The following is a 15,605-nucleotide window of genomic DNA, read 5'->3' on the forward strand; positions in this document are numbered from 1 at the left end:
TCAAAGGGGAAGGATAGGGTCGCTTTTCTAGCCCTTATTAACGGAATAGTTTAATAACGGAACAAATACTAGATTCAATTATAATTATTACTGTAGTTGTGTTGGTTATTCAGTGAAATGATAATACAAAGTTGTTAACTGGCATAAAGAGGTTTATTTATTGAGGGCTGTAACAAAAGATGCACTACTTGAAATCGAGTTGTATTTCTCACAACTAAAGAAACTCTCCTTCCTCTAAATACAGACAAATGGTAAGCAGCAATAAAAAAAAAAGGGGGGGGGGTAACAAAAGATGTGAAACAATACAAAAGCTTTTCCTTGTTTATCCATCAGGCATAAAAACAATTCAAATTATATGTGATTTACCAGTTCTTGCTTTTATGAGCTCAATATCAAAGAATTAAGACAAATCGATATGACTGCGGACAAACTCACTAACGGCCTAAAACACACAAGGTCAAAATAGGGGTGAAGACTGTAGGGATGACAGTTTGTGGAACATTATCCATGATCCTGGAGGCCATTTAGGTTGCATGCTGAGCGGTAGAAAAGCACAGCTTGAGGGTGTATGGGTATGGGCCAGCTGAAGAGAAAGACAGAAAGGGTTAGAAAACTAAAAATAGCCATCACCACTTGAATAAAACAGTGTTCTTTTTAATATAGGCTTCGATTTCAAACACTTACTTGCGTTCTTCATCTGGTAGTGGTTTATCATGGACAAGGCCTCCATGGCGTCGTTGATGGACTCCCACTCCAACAGCCCTGACGAGCTGCGCTCACCTGGACCTGCACCTGATAAGACAGTCCAATTCAGTTTAGTACCACTGTCATTCATACAAGAGTATGTAGTTCCAAAATGAAGCTCAAGTGTACACTTACTCTTTCCTGTGAAAAGTTTGATATTTGCAGGGGCTTTGACACCAACATCTTCACAGATCTGAAAAGAAAACAATCATTTGATTACTTTTGTAGGCATGTTGGTCTTTATTTCACTGCTCCATACATGAAGTGGTTTCCCGATGTGCTTTGGGACTCACCTGAGTGAAAATCTCAACGGATGAGTCTGGCTGGGCGTTGAAGAAGTGCAGGACATTGCTTGGGTGCTGAATGCGGTTCTTGGCAGCCTGCTCTGGGGAGGTGAAGCGGTTGTTGCGGGAGCCGTGGAAGTCCTTGAAGCTGGTGCTGCCGTCCTCCAGCTCGTAAGACTGACCAGGCATGATGGCCTGCTGTTTGGACACACTGCAAAGGGAAAAGAGCATTAGACTGAACTTGTACAAGCCTCACAGAACAGTCACTTATTATGGCAAGAGGCAGCGAATAAGATTAAGCACCAACTTTAAATGACAAGGCACTGAATGAACAGGCGTTTCCGATAAACATCTTACCAGACGCTGAGCTTCTGTCCAAAAAGGAAGTTGTTGTTGAGGTGAGTGATGGCCCGGTCTACAGCGTAACAGTCTCCCATCTCCACCATGGCTGCTCCTGGCTTACTCTTCATAAACTTCACCTGAGGTAGGGGACCAGATGCACAGGGTAACTCAATAGCAGCAGCATCTTATTGAAATAACTGCAATGGCTTGCCACCTTTCCCTCCACACTTACCCGCTCCACATTGCCATAGAGACAGAAAACATTAAACACTTTGTCGGCGTTCATCTTGGCAGGCTCCAAACCGTAGACCATGACTACAGGGGAGTCTGCGTGGGCACTGTACTCGCCAGGGGGTGGAGGGGGGGGCCCGTAGCCAGGTCCCCCGCCGTAGCTGTGTGCCCCCCCTCGTCCCCTCATGGGAGGACCCATGCGACGGCCCTCGCTGTAATGTGGGGGTGGTGGGGGGCCATAGCCGCTTTCATCATATCCATGGTAACCACCCGCTAGAAACACAAGGGACCACAATATCATACAGGGAACATGGCTTGATTGGAACAAAGGATAGATGTCCAAAGAAAGAGGTTAACCTCACCATGTGTAAAAACATCTGGTTTTGATAAAAGGGTGGCACATTCCATTACCAGATGAGCTAAGAAAATTGACTACACCGCACCACTTCGCTGCCACTGTGGGGCACCCATTTTTAACCCACCATCTGCACCTCGCAGGTGAATTTAGTGTGAGGAGAGCACTACAAAGGCCAGCCAGCACGTGTCTCCCCCCTGGGCCTAAGAGCCTTACCGTACTCTGGAGGGTGGTCTCCCAGCAGGGCCGGTGCCCTCACACGCTTGTTGGGGTTGGCACTCCCATCTTCTGAGAGGTGATAAAGGCAGGAGGCAGAAAAAAAGAGGGGAAGAGAGAAGAGCAATAGATAAATTGGCAAGAAACAGGAGACATTACAATGCAGCACAGTAGCGGATGTTCAATTAGAATTAAGGATAGCACACAAGAAAAACACATCTAGAGAAAGCACACTAAGTGTAAAATAACTACTGAATATTAACAACACCAACAAGACCAAAAAATAAAATCTACATAGTACTGTCTATTGGTTCAGTCATGGTATTCAGATGCCAAAGGTGATTTTTTTTCTTGAGTTCAGTGTAAACAAACTGTCTTTACAACAGCTAAGAATGAATTAAACGCTAAGAATCCTGAAAGCGAGCTACATCCTCCAATTGAAATCTGTTAGCATATGGTAGAAGGGAGAATGAGGTGGGTGAGAATGAAGCCAACGTAAGTTTGCAAACACACCTCCAGCATTGCTCCCATTGCCATCAGCTTCTGCATCTGTACAGGTACACATCTCATACACATTAAATTCAGGCCAGATTAAACACACTCACCTACACATGGATAGTTGAGAAATTAAGAAAAACATCACTGGCGCATTCGACAAATTTGACTGCTTCAACATTCTACAATGTAAACTATTTCAATACATTCACAGTCCATTATCTTCATATTGTAACTAGGTTAAAACAAGAAAGCGTCACATTTCAAATCTGTCTACAAGTCTCGAAAAGTGAAAAGAATACATATAGCCTCCTAGTGGAGAGCCACCCAAACACCAGCTTTATTCAGATACGTCTTCAACGGTGGACAAAATACCCACAGGGAATGCACTACAAGGCCACCTTTGAAATATGGTGGCACTGGAAACAGAGGGAGTGGAATGCCATATAAATACAAAAAAAAAAAAAAAAAAAAAGAAACAACTTTGAGGACAATCTTTTTGAAGAAATCCCAAGTGTAAGAAATGGGAATGTGTGTTGTGTAACAAACTGGGGATCAGTTTACTTACAGCATGGATATATTGAAGGACAAAGATTGAGGCTGGAGACATTTGCTGTTATTTGGCAGTTGGTCCATTACTTCTCTCCGTTTTCATTTAAATCCTTTTCATCTTTTACTCCACTCCCCTTTGGAAGAACATTTCCACCTTTGGTTGGATTTCTGGCCTTTTTGTGGCAATTTCCATTGTGGTCGGTAGTCCACTCTCCAAGTGCCTTATCGAACACACCCCTTGCCAATGGCAGGCCGCAAAGCAGCCATTTGGAACATATCAGACCTGGGTCCTCATTAGGCGCAAATTGCCAGACCTGCGTCACATGGAAGGTGTTACACAGGAACTAAAAAAGTCAAATTTCCACAAGAGAGCTGCATTCAGAAAAAGATGGAGAAACTAAACAGGGATGCATGTTGCAAAAACAGTATAGGGAGGAAAGGAGGGGGGGAAAGAGGCAAAACAGAACACCCGACTCCATGAGGTATGCATATATGAGGAGAAAAATGTGGTCTGTCTGAATGTGCGTATGCTTGTTCATGTCTGTAGTGTCTTCATCAGTTGTCTGTTGTTATTCCTTCCCATGTGACTGGCTACAGCCTGACAGTGACGGTGCGAATCATCTATGGAGTCAGTGCAGCCACAGGAGCGGAGGTTTTGAGTAGTGTTTGATGTGTTAAACATCAGGAGCAGGGCACAAGAGAGCAAAACCACCTGCACCACCAAAGGCAGGCAGGTACAGAGAACAGGACAGGACTGTGTAGTCTTGAGCAACTGGTTTGTATCAGTATGGTTCATCTGTTTTGTGTTTGTGTGAACATGCGCGTCACTACGGGTCTCTGGATGTTGTCTTTATAAGGTGGGTCTCCTGTGGATGTATATCAGTCAAAAAGCTTCCGTGTCAACAGTAAGGTGATGACTTGCAGGTGAGGTCTGGGTGATGGCATGTTTCAATGTGTCAGGCATGTCTTGCTGGGGTCTCAAAATTGGGAGGGTGTGGAAGGCACAGCTTAGTGCCAATGTACCAGCAACCAAAACTCCCCATGGAAAATGTGTCATGCCATAGAAAAGGTATAGGGGATGTCTTCGTGACTTTGGAGCTATGTTGTTGCGGCACGAAGGAGATGGATTGGGGAGGGGGGAATGTCAGTTTATCAAAGCATGTCTGCTGCCATGGTCTTGCAGTCTATCCATCCCCAATTTCCTAAGTGTTCCTTCTGTTTGGTACAGAAAGTGGATGTGTCCTTATTGAAGTAGGAGCGGTGGAGGTTGAAGTGGTGTTGAGAGTAGTGTTGACGGCAGGAGTAGTGTTGGGAGTAGTGTTGATGACGGCAACAATGTGTCTCCGATGCATATATGGAAATGTGTTGCTCCAACGTGTTCCGACGAGAAGCTAGAGTGGCTGTTTATGTTCAATGCTTAAAGTAGCCTGTATAGATGTACAGATCTATACATTGACGAGTACACTGGGAATGAAAGGAGCAATTGGCTGTTGGTAGAGCAAGCTTCACAAGAGACTCAAGTGGGTAAACAGGAAGGTATTTTTGCTCAGACTGTCTAGTCTTACAACTTGATGTATCCATGGGCAGTGCATCAGATTGATTGCCATGGCAAAAACAGAGCACTCAATATATTTGTTACACAGGCACAACACCGTCTAGTAGACTTTGCCGAGGCACCATAAAGCAGGTATTCAGACAAGAAAGTAAGAGCTTAATGGATCAGCAGCGAGATTTATGAGCAACATCCTAGAACAATTCCTTATCTCACATTTAATGAGGAACAAATGACTGTCGTCAGGTAGTTTTTACTACGAGTCAGTTGTCGCCAAACTAGAAAAGCTGCAGGACTTTGAGTTGGTACACTTAGTGACCACATATCTTTAGATCTGATAGCACAGGGTTGAGGTTAAGGAGTTTACTCCGGGGTGTTCCAAGCAAGGGCGCATCCTGTTTTATATTAGGTGTGCAACTATAAGCCTTGAGCAACAACTGCAGTCTCTAGTGAAGAATATCTGGCCATTCAGCTGCTCCTTGCATCCCTAGCGTGTTTGGCTGTGTGACGGACGGTGCATCACCAGAAGACCACACCAGCACTTCAGTCATAATGCCACTGAAATGGAGCCCCATGTAAGAGTTAACTGTAATTTGCTAAACCAATATAACAGCTGGAGAGAAAGATACCAACCCAGCCCTGTGAACATTGATCTGGTTAAAGGAGCATTTCCTGTGCTCAGTGGCATTACCCCTGAAGGTCTACCATCCAACCCCCCTTCCATCCCCCACAGTGGCAGTAAGGGTGCTGGTAGTGTCAGCAAGGACCACAGATGGCTGTGTACGTTACCTTGACCACTCAGGTTGGGGTTGGTGTAGTCCCAAGTGTCCTGGTCATTCTTGAACACATTGAGACGAGTTGGCTGTGGGAGAATATACAAATTAATTCCAAAGCATTTTTTCAAGTCCATATCATGGAACACTAGAAGCTGTTCGGGGCTATGAATGTGCATGTTCCTCTACCTTGGCATATTCGATCTTGAGTGTGCAGCAACCAGAGTAGATGTCTGCCCCATTGAGGGAGGCCTTCGCCCTCTGTGCACTCTGCACTGAATCAAATGTGTTGAGAGTCAAGGAAAGGTCATGCAGACTAGTTCTGAGAACAGTACGTCGCACAGACACCATAACACGTTCTAGTAATTCCGGAGCTTATTGCACAAGCCCTTGTTTACAAGTCTCTTTGTGCTAGTAAAAATACATCTGGTTAATCACACACAGCATGTGCTACAAACAAATGACATGTTCCAGACTGCTGGTTTCCTGATTTGTTATGTAAACAGTATGTCAACTTAAAATTCCAGCAGTCTTAGTTTCACCAAGGCTTACCTGCGGGCATTCAAATGATTCACAAAATAAGTCATTTTGAAAAATGTATTTTGCAGTAAAGGATATTCCACCATGGCCTGAACACCATTCTTCCGAAAGATAACAATCCTCTGGACAGGGCCGCAGTTATTGCAGACAGTGTAGAGGACATCCTGTAGACATAAGTCATTCAAATGATCAGAAATCATATTGAAGTACACAGCACAACAGAATCAACAGGTTGGGTAAAGGTGGCCAAGCACTTTACCGTGGTAACGGGGTAGATTGGGTTCATGATGGTGAGAAGTAGCACATTGTTGACACTTCTAGAATCGTCCGGGTCGCCTGGCCGGGAGATCTTCTGGCTGGTGGAGTAGTTGACAAAGGCTGGGTGCCCGGAAATGTAGATCTGGTTGTCATTCGCATACGTCACAGCAGTGCAAGACCCATTCAAATCCTCATACTCAACCAAGGCCTGACGCTTCTTGGGCATAACAACCACATAGCTGCAAACAAAAAGGTTATATTAATAAAGGATGCATAACAAAGTTTCTTTATTTGCTTTGCTCCTCTGTATTGCTTCTGGGTGAGCAGGCTTTTGTTTCAGCTTGGATTATAGCTACTCATCTGGAACATGAGTTGAATCAAGTGTTATAGAAGTGTTAGAACAGAAGCTCTGCAAAGGTAAATATGGGTAATGTTAAACCAGTAATGGCTAACTATAAAATGGTTGGATTGTGTTTGCGTGGAGCAAAATTGGACCATGAAATATGTGCATTGTAAGCGAAGTAGTCAAGGTACCAGTCTGCTTTAGCCATCATGAGAGAATTTATTTATTTATTTTTAAAGCAGATGGTCAATTAATGTCCATATTCATCACCTAATAGCTCCAAACTCCTGCAGGGCCTCCACAAGGTCAGCTTCTGTAATGCCATCCACCAAACCCCTCACATGCACAACTGGAGAGGGAAGGGTCTTATGTGGGTCATCATAGCCTTCCTGCAAAAAAACAATGGGTAAACTAAATTCAAGCAATAAACTCATGTTTCCTGGTCAGCTCATAGCAGGAGGCAAGCTGAAGAAACTCAACATGGTAAAATACGTTTATGAACTCCACCAATGGAGTTGAGCAGATACCAAACGTTGTGTAATTCAGCACAGACTACATCAATTCGTCCATGGTCAATACATCGAAACTGTAAATTATGAAACGCTTACCTTGTGTCCTCTGCAGTTAGGTGCCTTTGTTTGCTGAAATCCACTCCCAATAAACGTTAATCAAATACAACCACCGACTGTTTGCGCATGTGCCAATTGAATCGCAACGAAAACCAGTGGTTGTATTTGATGTTTTATTAAAATGTATGGATTTCGGCAAACAAAGGCATGCAACCACAGAGACCAAACATTGGTACACGGTATGCGTTTCAATTTAAATGGTTTGAAGTATTGACCTTGGCGAATCGACGTAGCCTGCTTTCTACTTAACTCCATTGCTGGAGTTAAACAAACTTCCTTCACAATGGAGTTGAATTTAGTCTGGCTGGAAATATGAACTACCTACCAACATGTCATGAAATAGGGGTAACTAGTCAGCAAAACATTCGGGGAATATTAATGAGGAAATGTATTTTGTTATCCATAATATTACGAGAACGTGGTCTCAGAAGGCTATGCATATTCGAGAAGTAGCGAATTAATTCGCTCGCTAGCTAACGTTAGTTACCCGCTAAATCAATGAACCTGTCAATAATGATTCTAGATCAGTTTATTTAAGTGGTTATGCCCGAGACGTCGGTGTTTGTTGGATACATTGGCACGGGAGTTAGGCCCGAGACGAAGTTAACACCCGACTCGTGTTCGTTGGTTCGAGCCTGGCAAAACGAAGCCACTAGGCTAGAACAAAGCAATAACGTTACGCTACCACAAGATATGGCGTGGCCTGCATTGAACACTCCCATTCATTTAAAAGAAAAAAAAGGCTAGCTAGCGTTAGCTAGACAATGGTTGGAAAAAATATTAACCGAACTAGCTAGCCAGTTTCAACAAGCTATATAGCGGCATGTTTACTGGAAATAATTTAAGCTAAACATAAAATAGACTGAAAGTTATTCTACAAGAAAAATACTTGTGGTTTTGTTTAACATCGTGGAACACGGGAGAGCGGGCTAACGTTACTGGGTGCAATCCATTTTCGTAACGCCGCGTCATGAGTCTGAAATTGTTTTTTTTACAACTAAAGATTACATTTCAATTCATGCGTTTAAATTCATTTAATTGTTAACGCAGATTATATCAGCATTAATTATTTACCGTTGCCATTCCGTCGTTGGTTTTTAGTCTTTTCGTTGCCCTGCCGCCTTCGTAATAACGGCCTGCCATAGCCATGTTGTCCCAGTTAAAAAGGTTGGTAGCGGTGACGGTGTGAAATGGACGGGAAAGTCCTGAACAGTCACACATATGGGCCCGCCTTGAAGAGTCCGCTACGGTTTCCAATTGGCCTAAAAGGCACGTCAATTATGTATTCATCAACCTACGACCAGTTAAATTGCACAAAACAAGCCTTTCTGAATATCTTCTTGTCAGAGATCAACCCACTACTACTGTATTGAGCACTTATCTGTAAAAATAAAGTAAACAAGATTAACAATTTTATTTCGACAGTCAATACAATTTCAGTTCAGGTGAGTGATCTAGGTAGTTTCATCTTTTTGATAATGGATTGTAATTAGGAAGGTTGAAAGGAGAGCCAAGATGACATGCACCAGGCAATGCATCTCAATGCAAGAGGCGTCACTGCAGTTCCTGGTTCGAATCCAGGCTGTATCACATCAGGCCATGATTGAGAGTCCCATCTTGACAATGGGCTATAAGTAAATAACCATGAATGACGGTGTTGGCCACATGTCAACAAATCTTCCAAACGTGATAAGTTTGAAAATGAAAGCAAATTGACTGCAAACCATTGTAGATGGGAAGTATATCATGTAATTTCCCTTTTCACGATAAAACATCTCCATGTAAGACACAGTCTGTATATGTTCTCAACGTGTAAAACAAAAACACTGAATTAACGTGTCAAGATTTATTCCAAAATCTGCTACTGTCATAAGCCAGGGAAAGCAAAACTTCAAGTACATCTGTTACAGCTCTTGAACACAATGCCACACTGAATATAGTATAGGAAATAAGAACAAATACAAAGTTCTGGTTCACAAATCCCACTTCTGAAATTAGATATTTGAACTGTTTTGCTAAATTAAAAAAATTGGACATACGGGAGAGACATTTTAGGAATGTGACATCATGTAAGGCATGCAGGGTTAGATATAAAGCTAATCCTGTAGAGTAATTACACAGCATCAGAAAAGGAAGGGGTAGATTCTAATCAATGCAGGGAACAATGACAAAACAAATAGCTGCAAGGCTAAAGCCAGTTGGTTGGAGGGGGATGGGGACGAGTTTAGTCTTCAAATCAATCGTCGCTTGGGGTGGGGCTTTTTTTCTGGCTTGGAGATCTGGAACGACTGAAACAGACAGAGAGAGGTGTAAGTACAGGGCAGACACAGCATGTCCACTCAATAACTAGCCCGGCACCCATCTTGTCCCAGCATGTCCACTCAATAACTAGACCGGCACCCATCTTGTCCCAGCATGTCCACTCAATAACTAGCCCGGCACCCATCTTGTCCCAGCATGTCCACTCAATAACTAGCCCGGCACCCATCTTGTCCCAGCATGTCCACTCAATAACTAGCCCGGCACCCATCTTGTCCCAGCATGTCCACTCAATAACTAGCCCGGCACCCATCTTGTCCCAGCATGTCCTCTCAATAACTAACCCGGCACCCATCTCAGAACCAATCACAGCTCCAACACTGCTGGCCCATAATGAACTCTGTCCCACTACAACCAGTTTGCCTTGGTCAAGTCACTTTCATACTTTATAAATACAACACATTACAGCTTCATTGGATATCGCCAACTTCCACAAATGATATAACATGTAGGGAGAACCCTAATTAATTTAGCATAATTAAGCCAACAAGTGAAAGTTCCAGAGGTCAAGTAAATGGAGGAGCTGGGTGTTGAGAGACTAGGATGTTTTAAAGGGGGTTTGAGGTGCTAAAATCCTCCCTTGCATTTTCACACAAATAGACAAAAGACCAGAACTTTACAAATGGCACCCAAAACAAATACTGACCAAATAAATGGCAAAAGCCCAAGTCTTTAGAATCCTACCTTGATATGGTAAACTATGTGCAGACAGTTACTTAAAACCAAAGGGAACAGCGCAAACATTCAAATAGGTTGACCTAATATACAGCATAAGCCACCATCAAGGTAAGTAAATCAGCTACATGCTCCCTAAAACACTATCACTACACCCAGGATAATATGTAATGTATTCCAAATACTAAACACTCATACACCCACCCAGACAGAAACACACACACATACACCTGTGGATTCTGACAGTGCATGCTCTGTATAGTTGAATGTTAGTGTACAGTATGTTAGGGAGTATCAGACTATACGTCTGCGTTCTGATCATGAATGACATTGACTCTTGGGTTTTCGTTACCTTTGGAGACAGTGGCAGAAACAACATGTACAGAGAAGCGACGGATGCTAGAACTCGAAGACACACTCGGAGGGTCTTGAAGTCTGATCTCTCGTCAGCTCTCCTTTCTCACCCTCTCAGAAGCTAAGCAAGAGGCCGGGCTCTGTAGGGAGGGGGCCTTAACTGGTCGACTGAACTCGGCTCAGCGTTCAGGTCTGTGGTGCGTGGGTTCTGGGAGGGAGTGGGGTGGGTGGAACAACTGTGTGTGCGCGCGTAGGATGGATGTGTCTCGTCAAAACGTGCGTCGGACGACCTCTTTAACCAGCGTGGTGTAGGCTGATTTCTTGTCAGCCCTTGTCACCCTCCGGGAGGACGTTAACACCGCAAGGGATGACCCTGGTAAGTGCTTGTGCAGTCAGTCGACTCCCCACACTCTCTCTTTAAAAAAAGGCCTGATGCGATTAGTCACTGGAGTCTGATCACGACAGATTTCTCTTTTGGGTTTTTGAGGTTCTCTCGCCCTCTGAAGCTAATCAAATTGAGGCTGGATCTGAGGGAGAAGAGAAAAGAGAAGAGCCCCGCTCCCCCCAGCCGTCACCCAAACAGCCCCTCTGTCTCGGAGTATAGGCTCATCAGCTCTGTGTGCGACTCTCTGAAGCTAATCAAGGTCTGGCCTGGTCATTCTAGGAGAGGGACCTCCAAGAGAAAAGAACATTAAAATCAGGTATTTGTAAAAGATAAAGAGGGGTGGGGGTTTGGGGGTGGGGCAGTGTTCCTCACTCTAGCTTGGGGTGCGTTAGAGTCCCTGACTATTTATTTTCACTCCCCATCCCTGGCCCCATCTCCTGCAGCAGCCATCTCTCTGATGAGTTGTCGCTCTGTGCGTTCTGGAAGGTCGACTCAGCAGACTTCGGGTGGAGGCTGGTCTGAGGTTGAGGGGGCAGCTACCCACTACTTACCTGATCACACCTAGCCCTGTCTAACATATGGCAATATACTTAAGCTGAGTGAATGTGTGGACTCATCTTTGAAAAATGTGATTTTATGATTTAAATAGGTGGGGGGAGAAGGGAGGCTTCCAGCACATTTGCAAAACAATATTCCAAATTAAGTATAATTAGCAGTATTGTACAATATGGGCTAAGTCATGGCATTTACACAGTGCAGTAACAGCTTTGAAGGTATGGGTTGACGAGGAAGAAATCTTACCTATTCCTCTTATGGCTGGGAGAGCGGGATCTGGAGCGAGAGCGAGACGCAGAACGCCCTCTGGCCCGGGACCCTGACCGAGAACGGGAACGACTGTAACACAAAAAAAACATGGGGGCTCAAGCGCTGGCACCAACCTAGATGGGATCAAGAGACAGGTCAGCTTTCAAAGGAAAGTATTGTGCAACTGTTATTCCAAAATGGCTTACCTCCTAACAGAGGTCCTGGACTTTGACCGCACAGGGGAACCAGACCTATTATAGAAGGGTGAAGTGTTTCAAGCAAATTACATGTTTTGAAGCCAATAGATAAATTAAAACAATCATAGGAATACATTTGCAGGAACAAAAGGTATGATCAAACAGGTTTGCCCAGAATGCAAATGAAACTATACTTCCTATGAAACCAATAAAAAAGAAAAAAAGAAACGTCATCAGCATGCAAAATTACCCGTAGACTCTTACCTCTTCCTACGTTTGGGATAAGATGGGGAGCGGTGCCTGCTGCTGTTTTGTAGAAGAGAGAGACCAGTATCACCACAGGGAGAGGTTTGAATGACAGTAGAAAAGCAGGAGGAGAAACCCTGTTGACTTACCGGTCATTGCTGCGGGAGCGGGATCGATAGCGGCTGCCACGTGACCTGGAGACGGAACGAGACCGGGAGCGAGAGCGTGATCTGGAATACAAGAAACAGGCTTTGATGTCTCTAATACAGGGTTTTTCTGTGAAAGGTTGGTCGGGAGTTATGAGAATACATCTTATAACCACACACTATTTCCTCTTAATTTGGATTGGAAGACGATTTGGGTCACGGGAGGAGTCAATTTCGCATTTGGGTCTCGAGCTGAAAAGGTTTAAGAACCCCTGCTCTAATATGTAACCGCAGTAGTGAAACAAAGAGGACAGCATTGCCCCTCAGCAGTAGAGATGAATCCAACCAGGTCAGCAAATTGTCTGTGTGTCATAGTTTTTCTCGACATAATACAGTTCCATTTTTCTCATACCAAATGATACTTTGAAGTAATAAGAACAATGTTGCATAAGGGGAAAACTACATCACCTGACTTATGCAGAATTATGACTGCTACTGGCAGTATATCAGAAGCAGACATTGGGCAAGTAGAATACCTGCTCCGACGACCTCCTCCCCTCTTGCTAAAACGGTAGCAGTCGTAGGCATAGTGGCCCCTGTCCCCACACTGGTAGCAGCGGTCTTGAGGGTCAAAGTGGCGGCGGCTGGGGCGGCCATGTTTGGTCTTCCGTGACATGCCAGTGGACAGCTCCACACGGATCCGAGAGCCGCACAGCACCCTGAGGTAGGGAAAGAGGGCAGAGTTTAGTGATAACAGGGTAAGAAAGAAAATATTGTGTAATACTGGGCAAAGTCTGCAAGAGTAATGCCTGAATCACAATTAATATCCCAAAACTGAAAACACCACTTCAACCAAAATATATATAAACTGATGTGACAACATTATGGGCTGTGAAATGTGCAGATAAATATAAAGTTACTCACTTTCCATCCATGCCTTTAACTGCGTCCTCTGCATCACGGGCATCCTCATACTCCACAAATGCAAAACCTGGGGGGTTCCTGGCCACCCAAACCGTGCGTAAAGGGCCATAGTAACTGAACGCCCGCTCTAGCTCACCCTTGGCAGCACCGTTGCCTAAGTCGCCAACATAGACCTTGCAATCGGTGTTACGAGAAGAGCTGCGAGAAGACGAGTGGTATGACATCTCCCCACCTGGAGGAAAGAGGGAGACACCGTGAACCAGCTAACTAGCTAAAGTTGGTTGAAAAGTATACATAGGAAAATTGACCTGTGCTTGAGAGTATGAAGCTAGCTACTAATATAAATAACCTAGCTGGCTAACGTCAGCTATAAATACAAGCAAGAAAACGAGCTAGTCAGGGGTGTATTCATTACGGAATCCGTTTAAGAACCAAACGGAAGCTAACAGCTAAACGAGAGTTCATATTGGACAAATTCAGGTAGGTCCCGCCCCGTTTCGTACAATTGGCTTCCGTTTACGAAACGTTTTGCAACAGAATCGGCGTAATGAATATGCACCATTTCTGCACTCGCTGTTTTAGTTAAATATTGGTAGACGACAATAGCCCGTTGCTCACTATCTCACTGACAATGCTTCCTCCTTATTATACTGTGTTGCTAACAATTTTATCGCTAGTGCCATACTCAAATTAACCAGAGACAATGTAGCTAGCTAGCTAGAAACAACGTTATCCAACGAGCTTGCTCAAGTAAACAATGGCGTCCGTGCGATTACCTTTATCCCCAAACAGTTCCGCGATTAATTTATCAGTGTCCGCTCAATTTACAGAAATAAAACATGGGCGAAACGTATTCAATCTTAAAGTATTTCTTATTTTGATTACTTATTTTACTGGATTTCAAATTCTTCACTAGGAAACAGACCTATTCGCTGTTCTGTCAGACAACCCGTGCAAGAATGCACTTGCGCAGTAACGTGCCCGGCTACAGTGAGGTCATGTGTTTTTCTTCACATTGGTTATGATGGTTATTATCGGCCTTGGCAACTGACCATCGCCTTGCCCCCAATCTTCCATACAGATTTGAGAGAAGTCTTGATTTTATACCTACAATCTCCATATATTTAATTATTTTTGAGATTGAGATATACTGAACAAAAAAATGTAAACTGTTTCATGAGCTGTTATAAAATATCCCAGAAATGTTTCATATGCATACCAAGCTTATTTGTCTCAAATTTGGAGCACAAATTTGTTTACATCCTGTTCGTGAGCATTTCTATTTAATAAGAGAATCCATCTACCTGACAGGTGTGGCATATCAAGAAGCTTATTAAACAGCATGATCATTACACATGTGAACCTTGTGCTGGTGACAGTAAAAGACCACTCTAAAATGTGGAGTTTTGTCACACAACACAATGCCACAGCCATCGCTTACTTGACCCCTGGAACTTTGACTTGTTGGTTTAATTATGCAAAATTAATTAGGGTTCTCCCTAATTGTTATATAATTCGTGGAAGTTGGCGATATCCAATGGAGCGTGCAATTGGAATGCTGACGGCAGGAATGTCCACCAGAGCTGTTCCTAGAGAATTTAATGTTAATTTCTCTACCGTAAGCAATCTCAAGATACATTTTAGAGAATTTGGCAGTATGTCCATCTTGGCCCCCGGGACCGACACATCCAGCTTCTTCACCTGTCTGAGACTAGCCACCTGGACAGCTGATGAAACTGGGTTTTCACAATGGAAGAGTTTCTGCACAAACTGTCAGAAACCATCTCAGGGAATCTCATCTTTTAATTTAACTAGGCAAGACAAGTTAAGAATAAATTCTTATTTACAATGTTGGCCTACCCTGGCCAAACCCAGATGACACGCTGGGTCAATTGTGCCAGTTGTGATACAGCCTGGAATCAAACCAGGGTCTGTAGTGATGCCTCTAGCACTGAGATGCAGTGCCTTAGACCACACCGCCACTCGGGAGCCCTCATCTGTGGGCATCTGACCTGACAGAATTTCGGCATCGTAACCGACTTCAGTGGGTAAATTCTCACCTTCGATGGCCACTGGCACGCTGTAGAAGTGTGCTCTAAACGGGATGAATCCCGGTTTCAACTGTACCAGCAGATGGCAGACAGCGTGTATGGCGTCTTGTGGGCGAGTGGTTTGCTGATGTCAATGTTGTGAACAGAGTGCCCCATGGTGGTGGTGGGGTTATGATATGGCCAGGCATAA

The 15,605-nt window shown here is 44.0% G+C and overlaps 2 protein-coding genes across 5 annotated transcripts; both read right to left on the reverse strand.

Moving 5' to 3' along the window:
• Positions 1–139: 139 nt before the first annotated feature.
• On the reverse strand, positions 140–8,546 carry LOC118397289 (heterogeneous nuclear ribonucleoprotein L-like). Of its 3 annotated transcripts, none has more exons than XM_052467422.1 (14): positions 8,389–8,546; positions 6,956–7,074; positions 6,344–6,581; positions 6,161–6,248; positions 5,734–5,828; positions 5,561–5,633; positions 2,686–2,721; positions 2,173–2,241; positions 1,603–1,874; positions 1,386–1,507; positions 1,038–1,239; positions 880–937; positions 685–792; positions 140–583 (listed from the first exon to the last, which is right to left on the reverse strand). In XM_052467422.1, the coding sequence occupies exons 1-14, from the start codon at positions 8,533–8,535 to the stop codon at positions 525–527; spliced, it is 1,686 nt and encodes a 561-aa protein (XP_052323382.1). In that variant the 5' UTR covers positions 8,536–8,546; the 3' UTR covers positions 140–524. The 3 variants fall into 3 exon arrangements, with proteins under 3 accessions (XP_052323382.1, XP_052323381.1, XP_052323383.1); XM_052467421.1 differs by having other exon boundaries at positions 2,173–2,244; XM_052467423.1 differs by lacking the exon at positions 2,686–2,721 and having other exon boundaries at positions 2,173–2,244.
• A 599-nt stretch (positions 8,547–9,145) lies between these two features.
• LOC118397290 (serine/arginine-rich splicing factor 7-like) lies at positions 9,146–14,353 on the reverse strand. 2 transcript variants are annotated; one of them, XM_035791909.2, is made up of 8 exons: positions 14,141–14,353; positions 13,365–13,596; positions 12,977–13,159; positions 12,444–12,524; positions 12,313–12,354; positions 12,058–12,102; positions 11,849–11,941; positions 9,146–9,602 (listed from the first exon to the last, which is right to left on the reverse strand). In XM_035791909.2, exons 2-8 carry the CDS (start codon positions 13,586–13,588, stop codon positions 9,551–9,553), a joined length of 720 nt encoding a protein of 239 aa, XP_035647802.1. In that variant the 5' UTR covers positions 13,589–13,596; positions 14,141–14,353; the 3' UTR covers positions 9,146–9,550. The 2 variants fall into 2 exon arrangements, with proteins under 2 accessions (XP_035647802.1, XP_035647803.1); XM_035791910.2 differs by having other exon boundaries at positions 9,146–11,335.
• Between the last annotated feature and the right edge of the window lie 1,252 nt (positions 14,354–15,605).

The sequence above is a fragment of the Oncorhynchus keta genome, chromosome 18 (genome assembly GCF_023373465.1).
Source record: "Oncorhynchus keta strain PuntledgeMale-10-30-2019 chromosome 18, Oket_V2, whole genome shotgun sequence".
Taxonomy (NCBI): domain Eukaryota; kingdom Metazoa; phylum Chordata; class Actinopteri; order Salmoniformes; family Salmonidae; genus Oncorhynchus; species Oncorhynchus keta.

Bases quoted from the DNA above. Each gene is read 5' to 3' on its own strand.
- LOC118397289 (XM_052467421.1), bottom strand. From the start codon at position 8,535: ATGTGTGACTGTTCAGGACTTTCCCGTCCATTTCACACCGTCACCGCT. The intron at 6,582-6,955 runs GTGATGAATATG...TTTTGTTTGCAG, and splicing joins CAGGAGTTTGGAGCTATTAG to CTATGTGGTTGTTATGCCCA. The intron at 5,634-5,733 runs GTAGAGGAACAT...ATTCTCCCACAG, and splicing joins TCAAGATCGAATATGCCAAG to CCAACTCGTCTCAATGTGTT.
- LOC118397290 (XM_035791909.2), bottom strand. From the start codon at position 13,588: ATGTCATACCACTCGTCTTCTCGCAGCTCTTCTCGTAACACCGATTGC. The intron at 12,525-12,976 runs GTATTCTACTTG...CTTGTATTCCAG, and splicing joins GGAGGAGGTCGTCGGAGCAG to ATCACGCTCTCGCTCCCGGT. The intron at 9,603-11,848 runs GTAAGATTTCTT...TGTCTGTTTCAG, and splicing joins CCCAGCCATAAGAGGAATAG to TCGTTCCAGATCTCCAAGCC.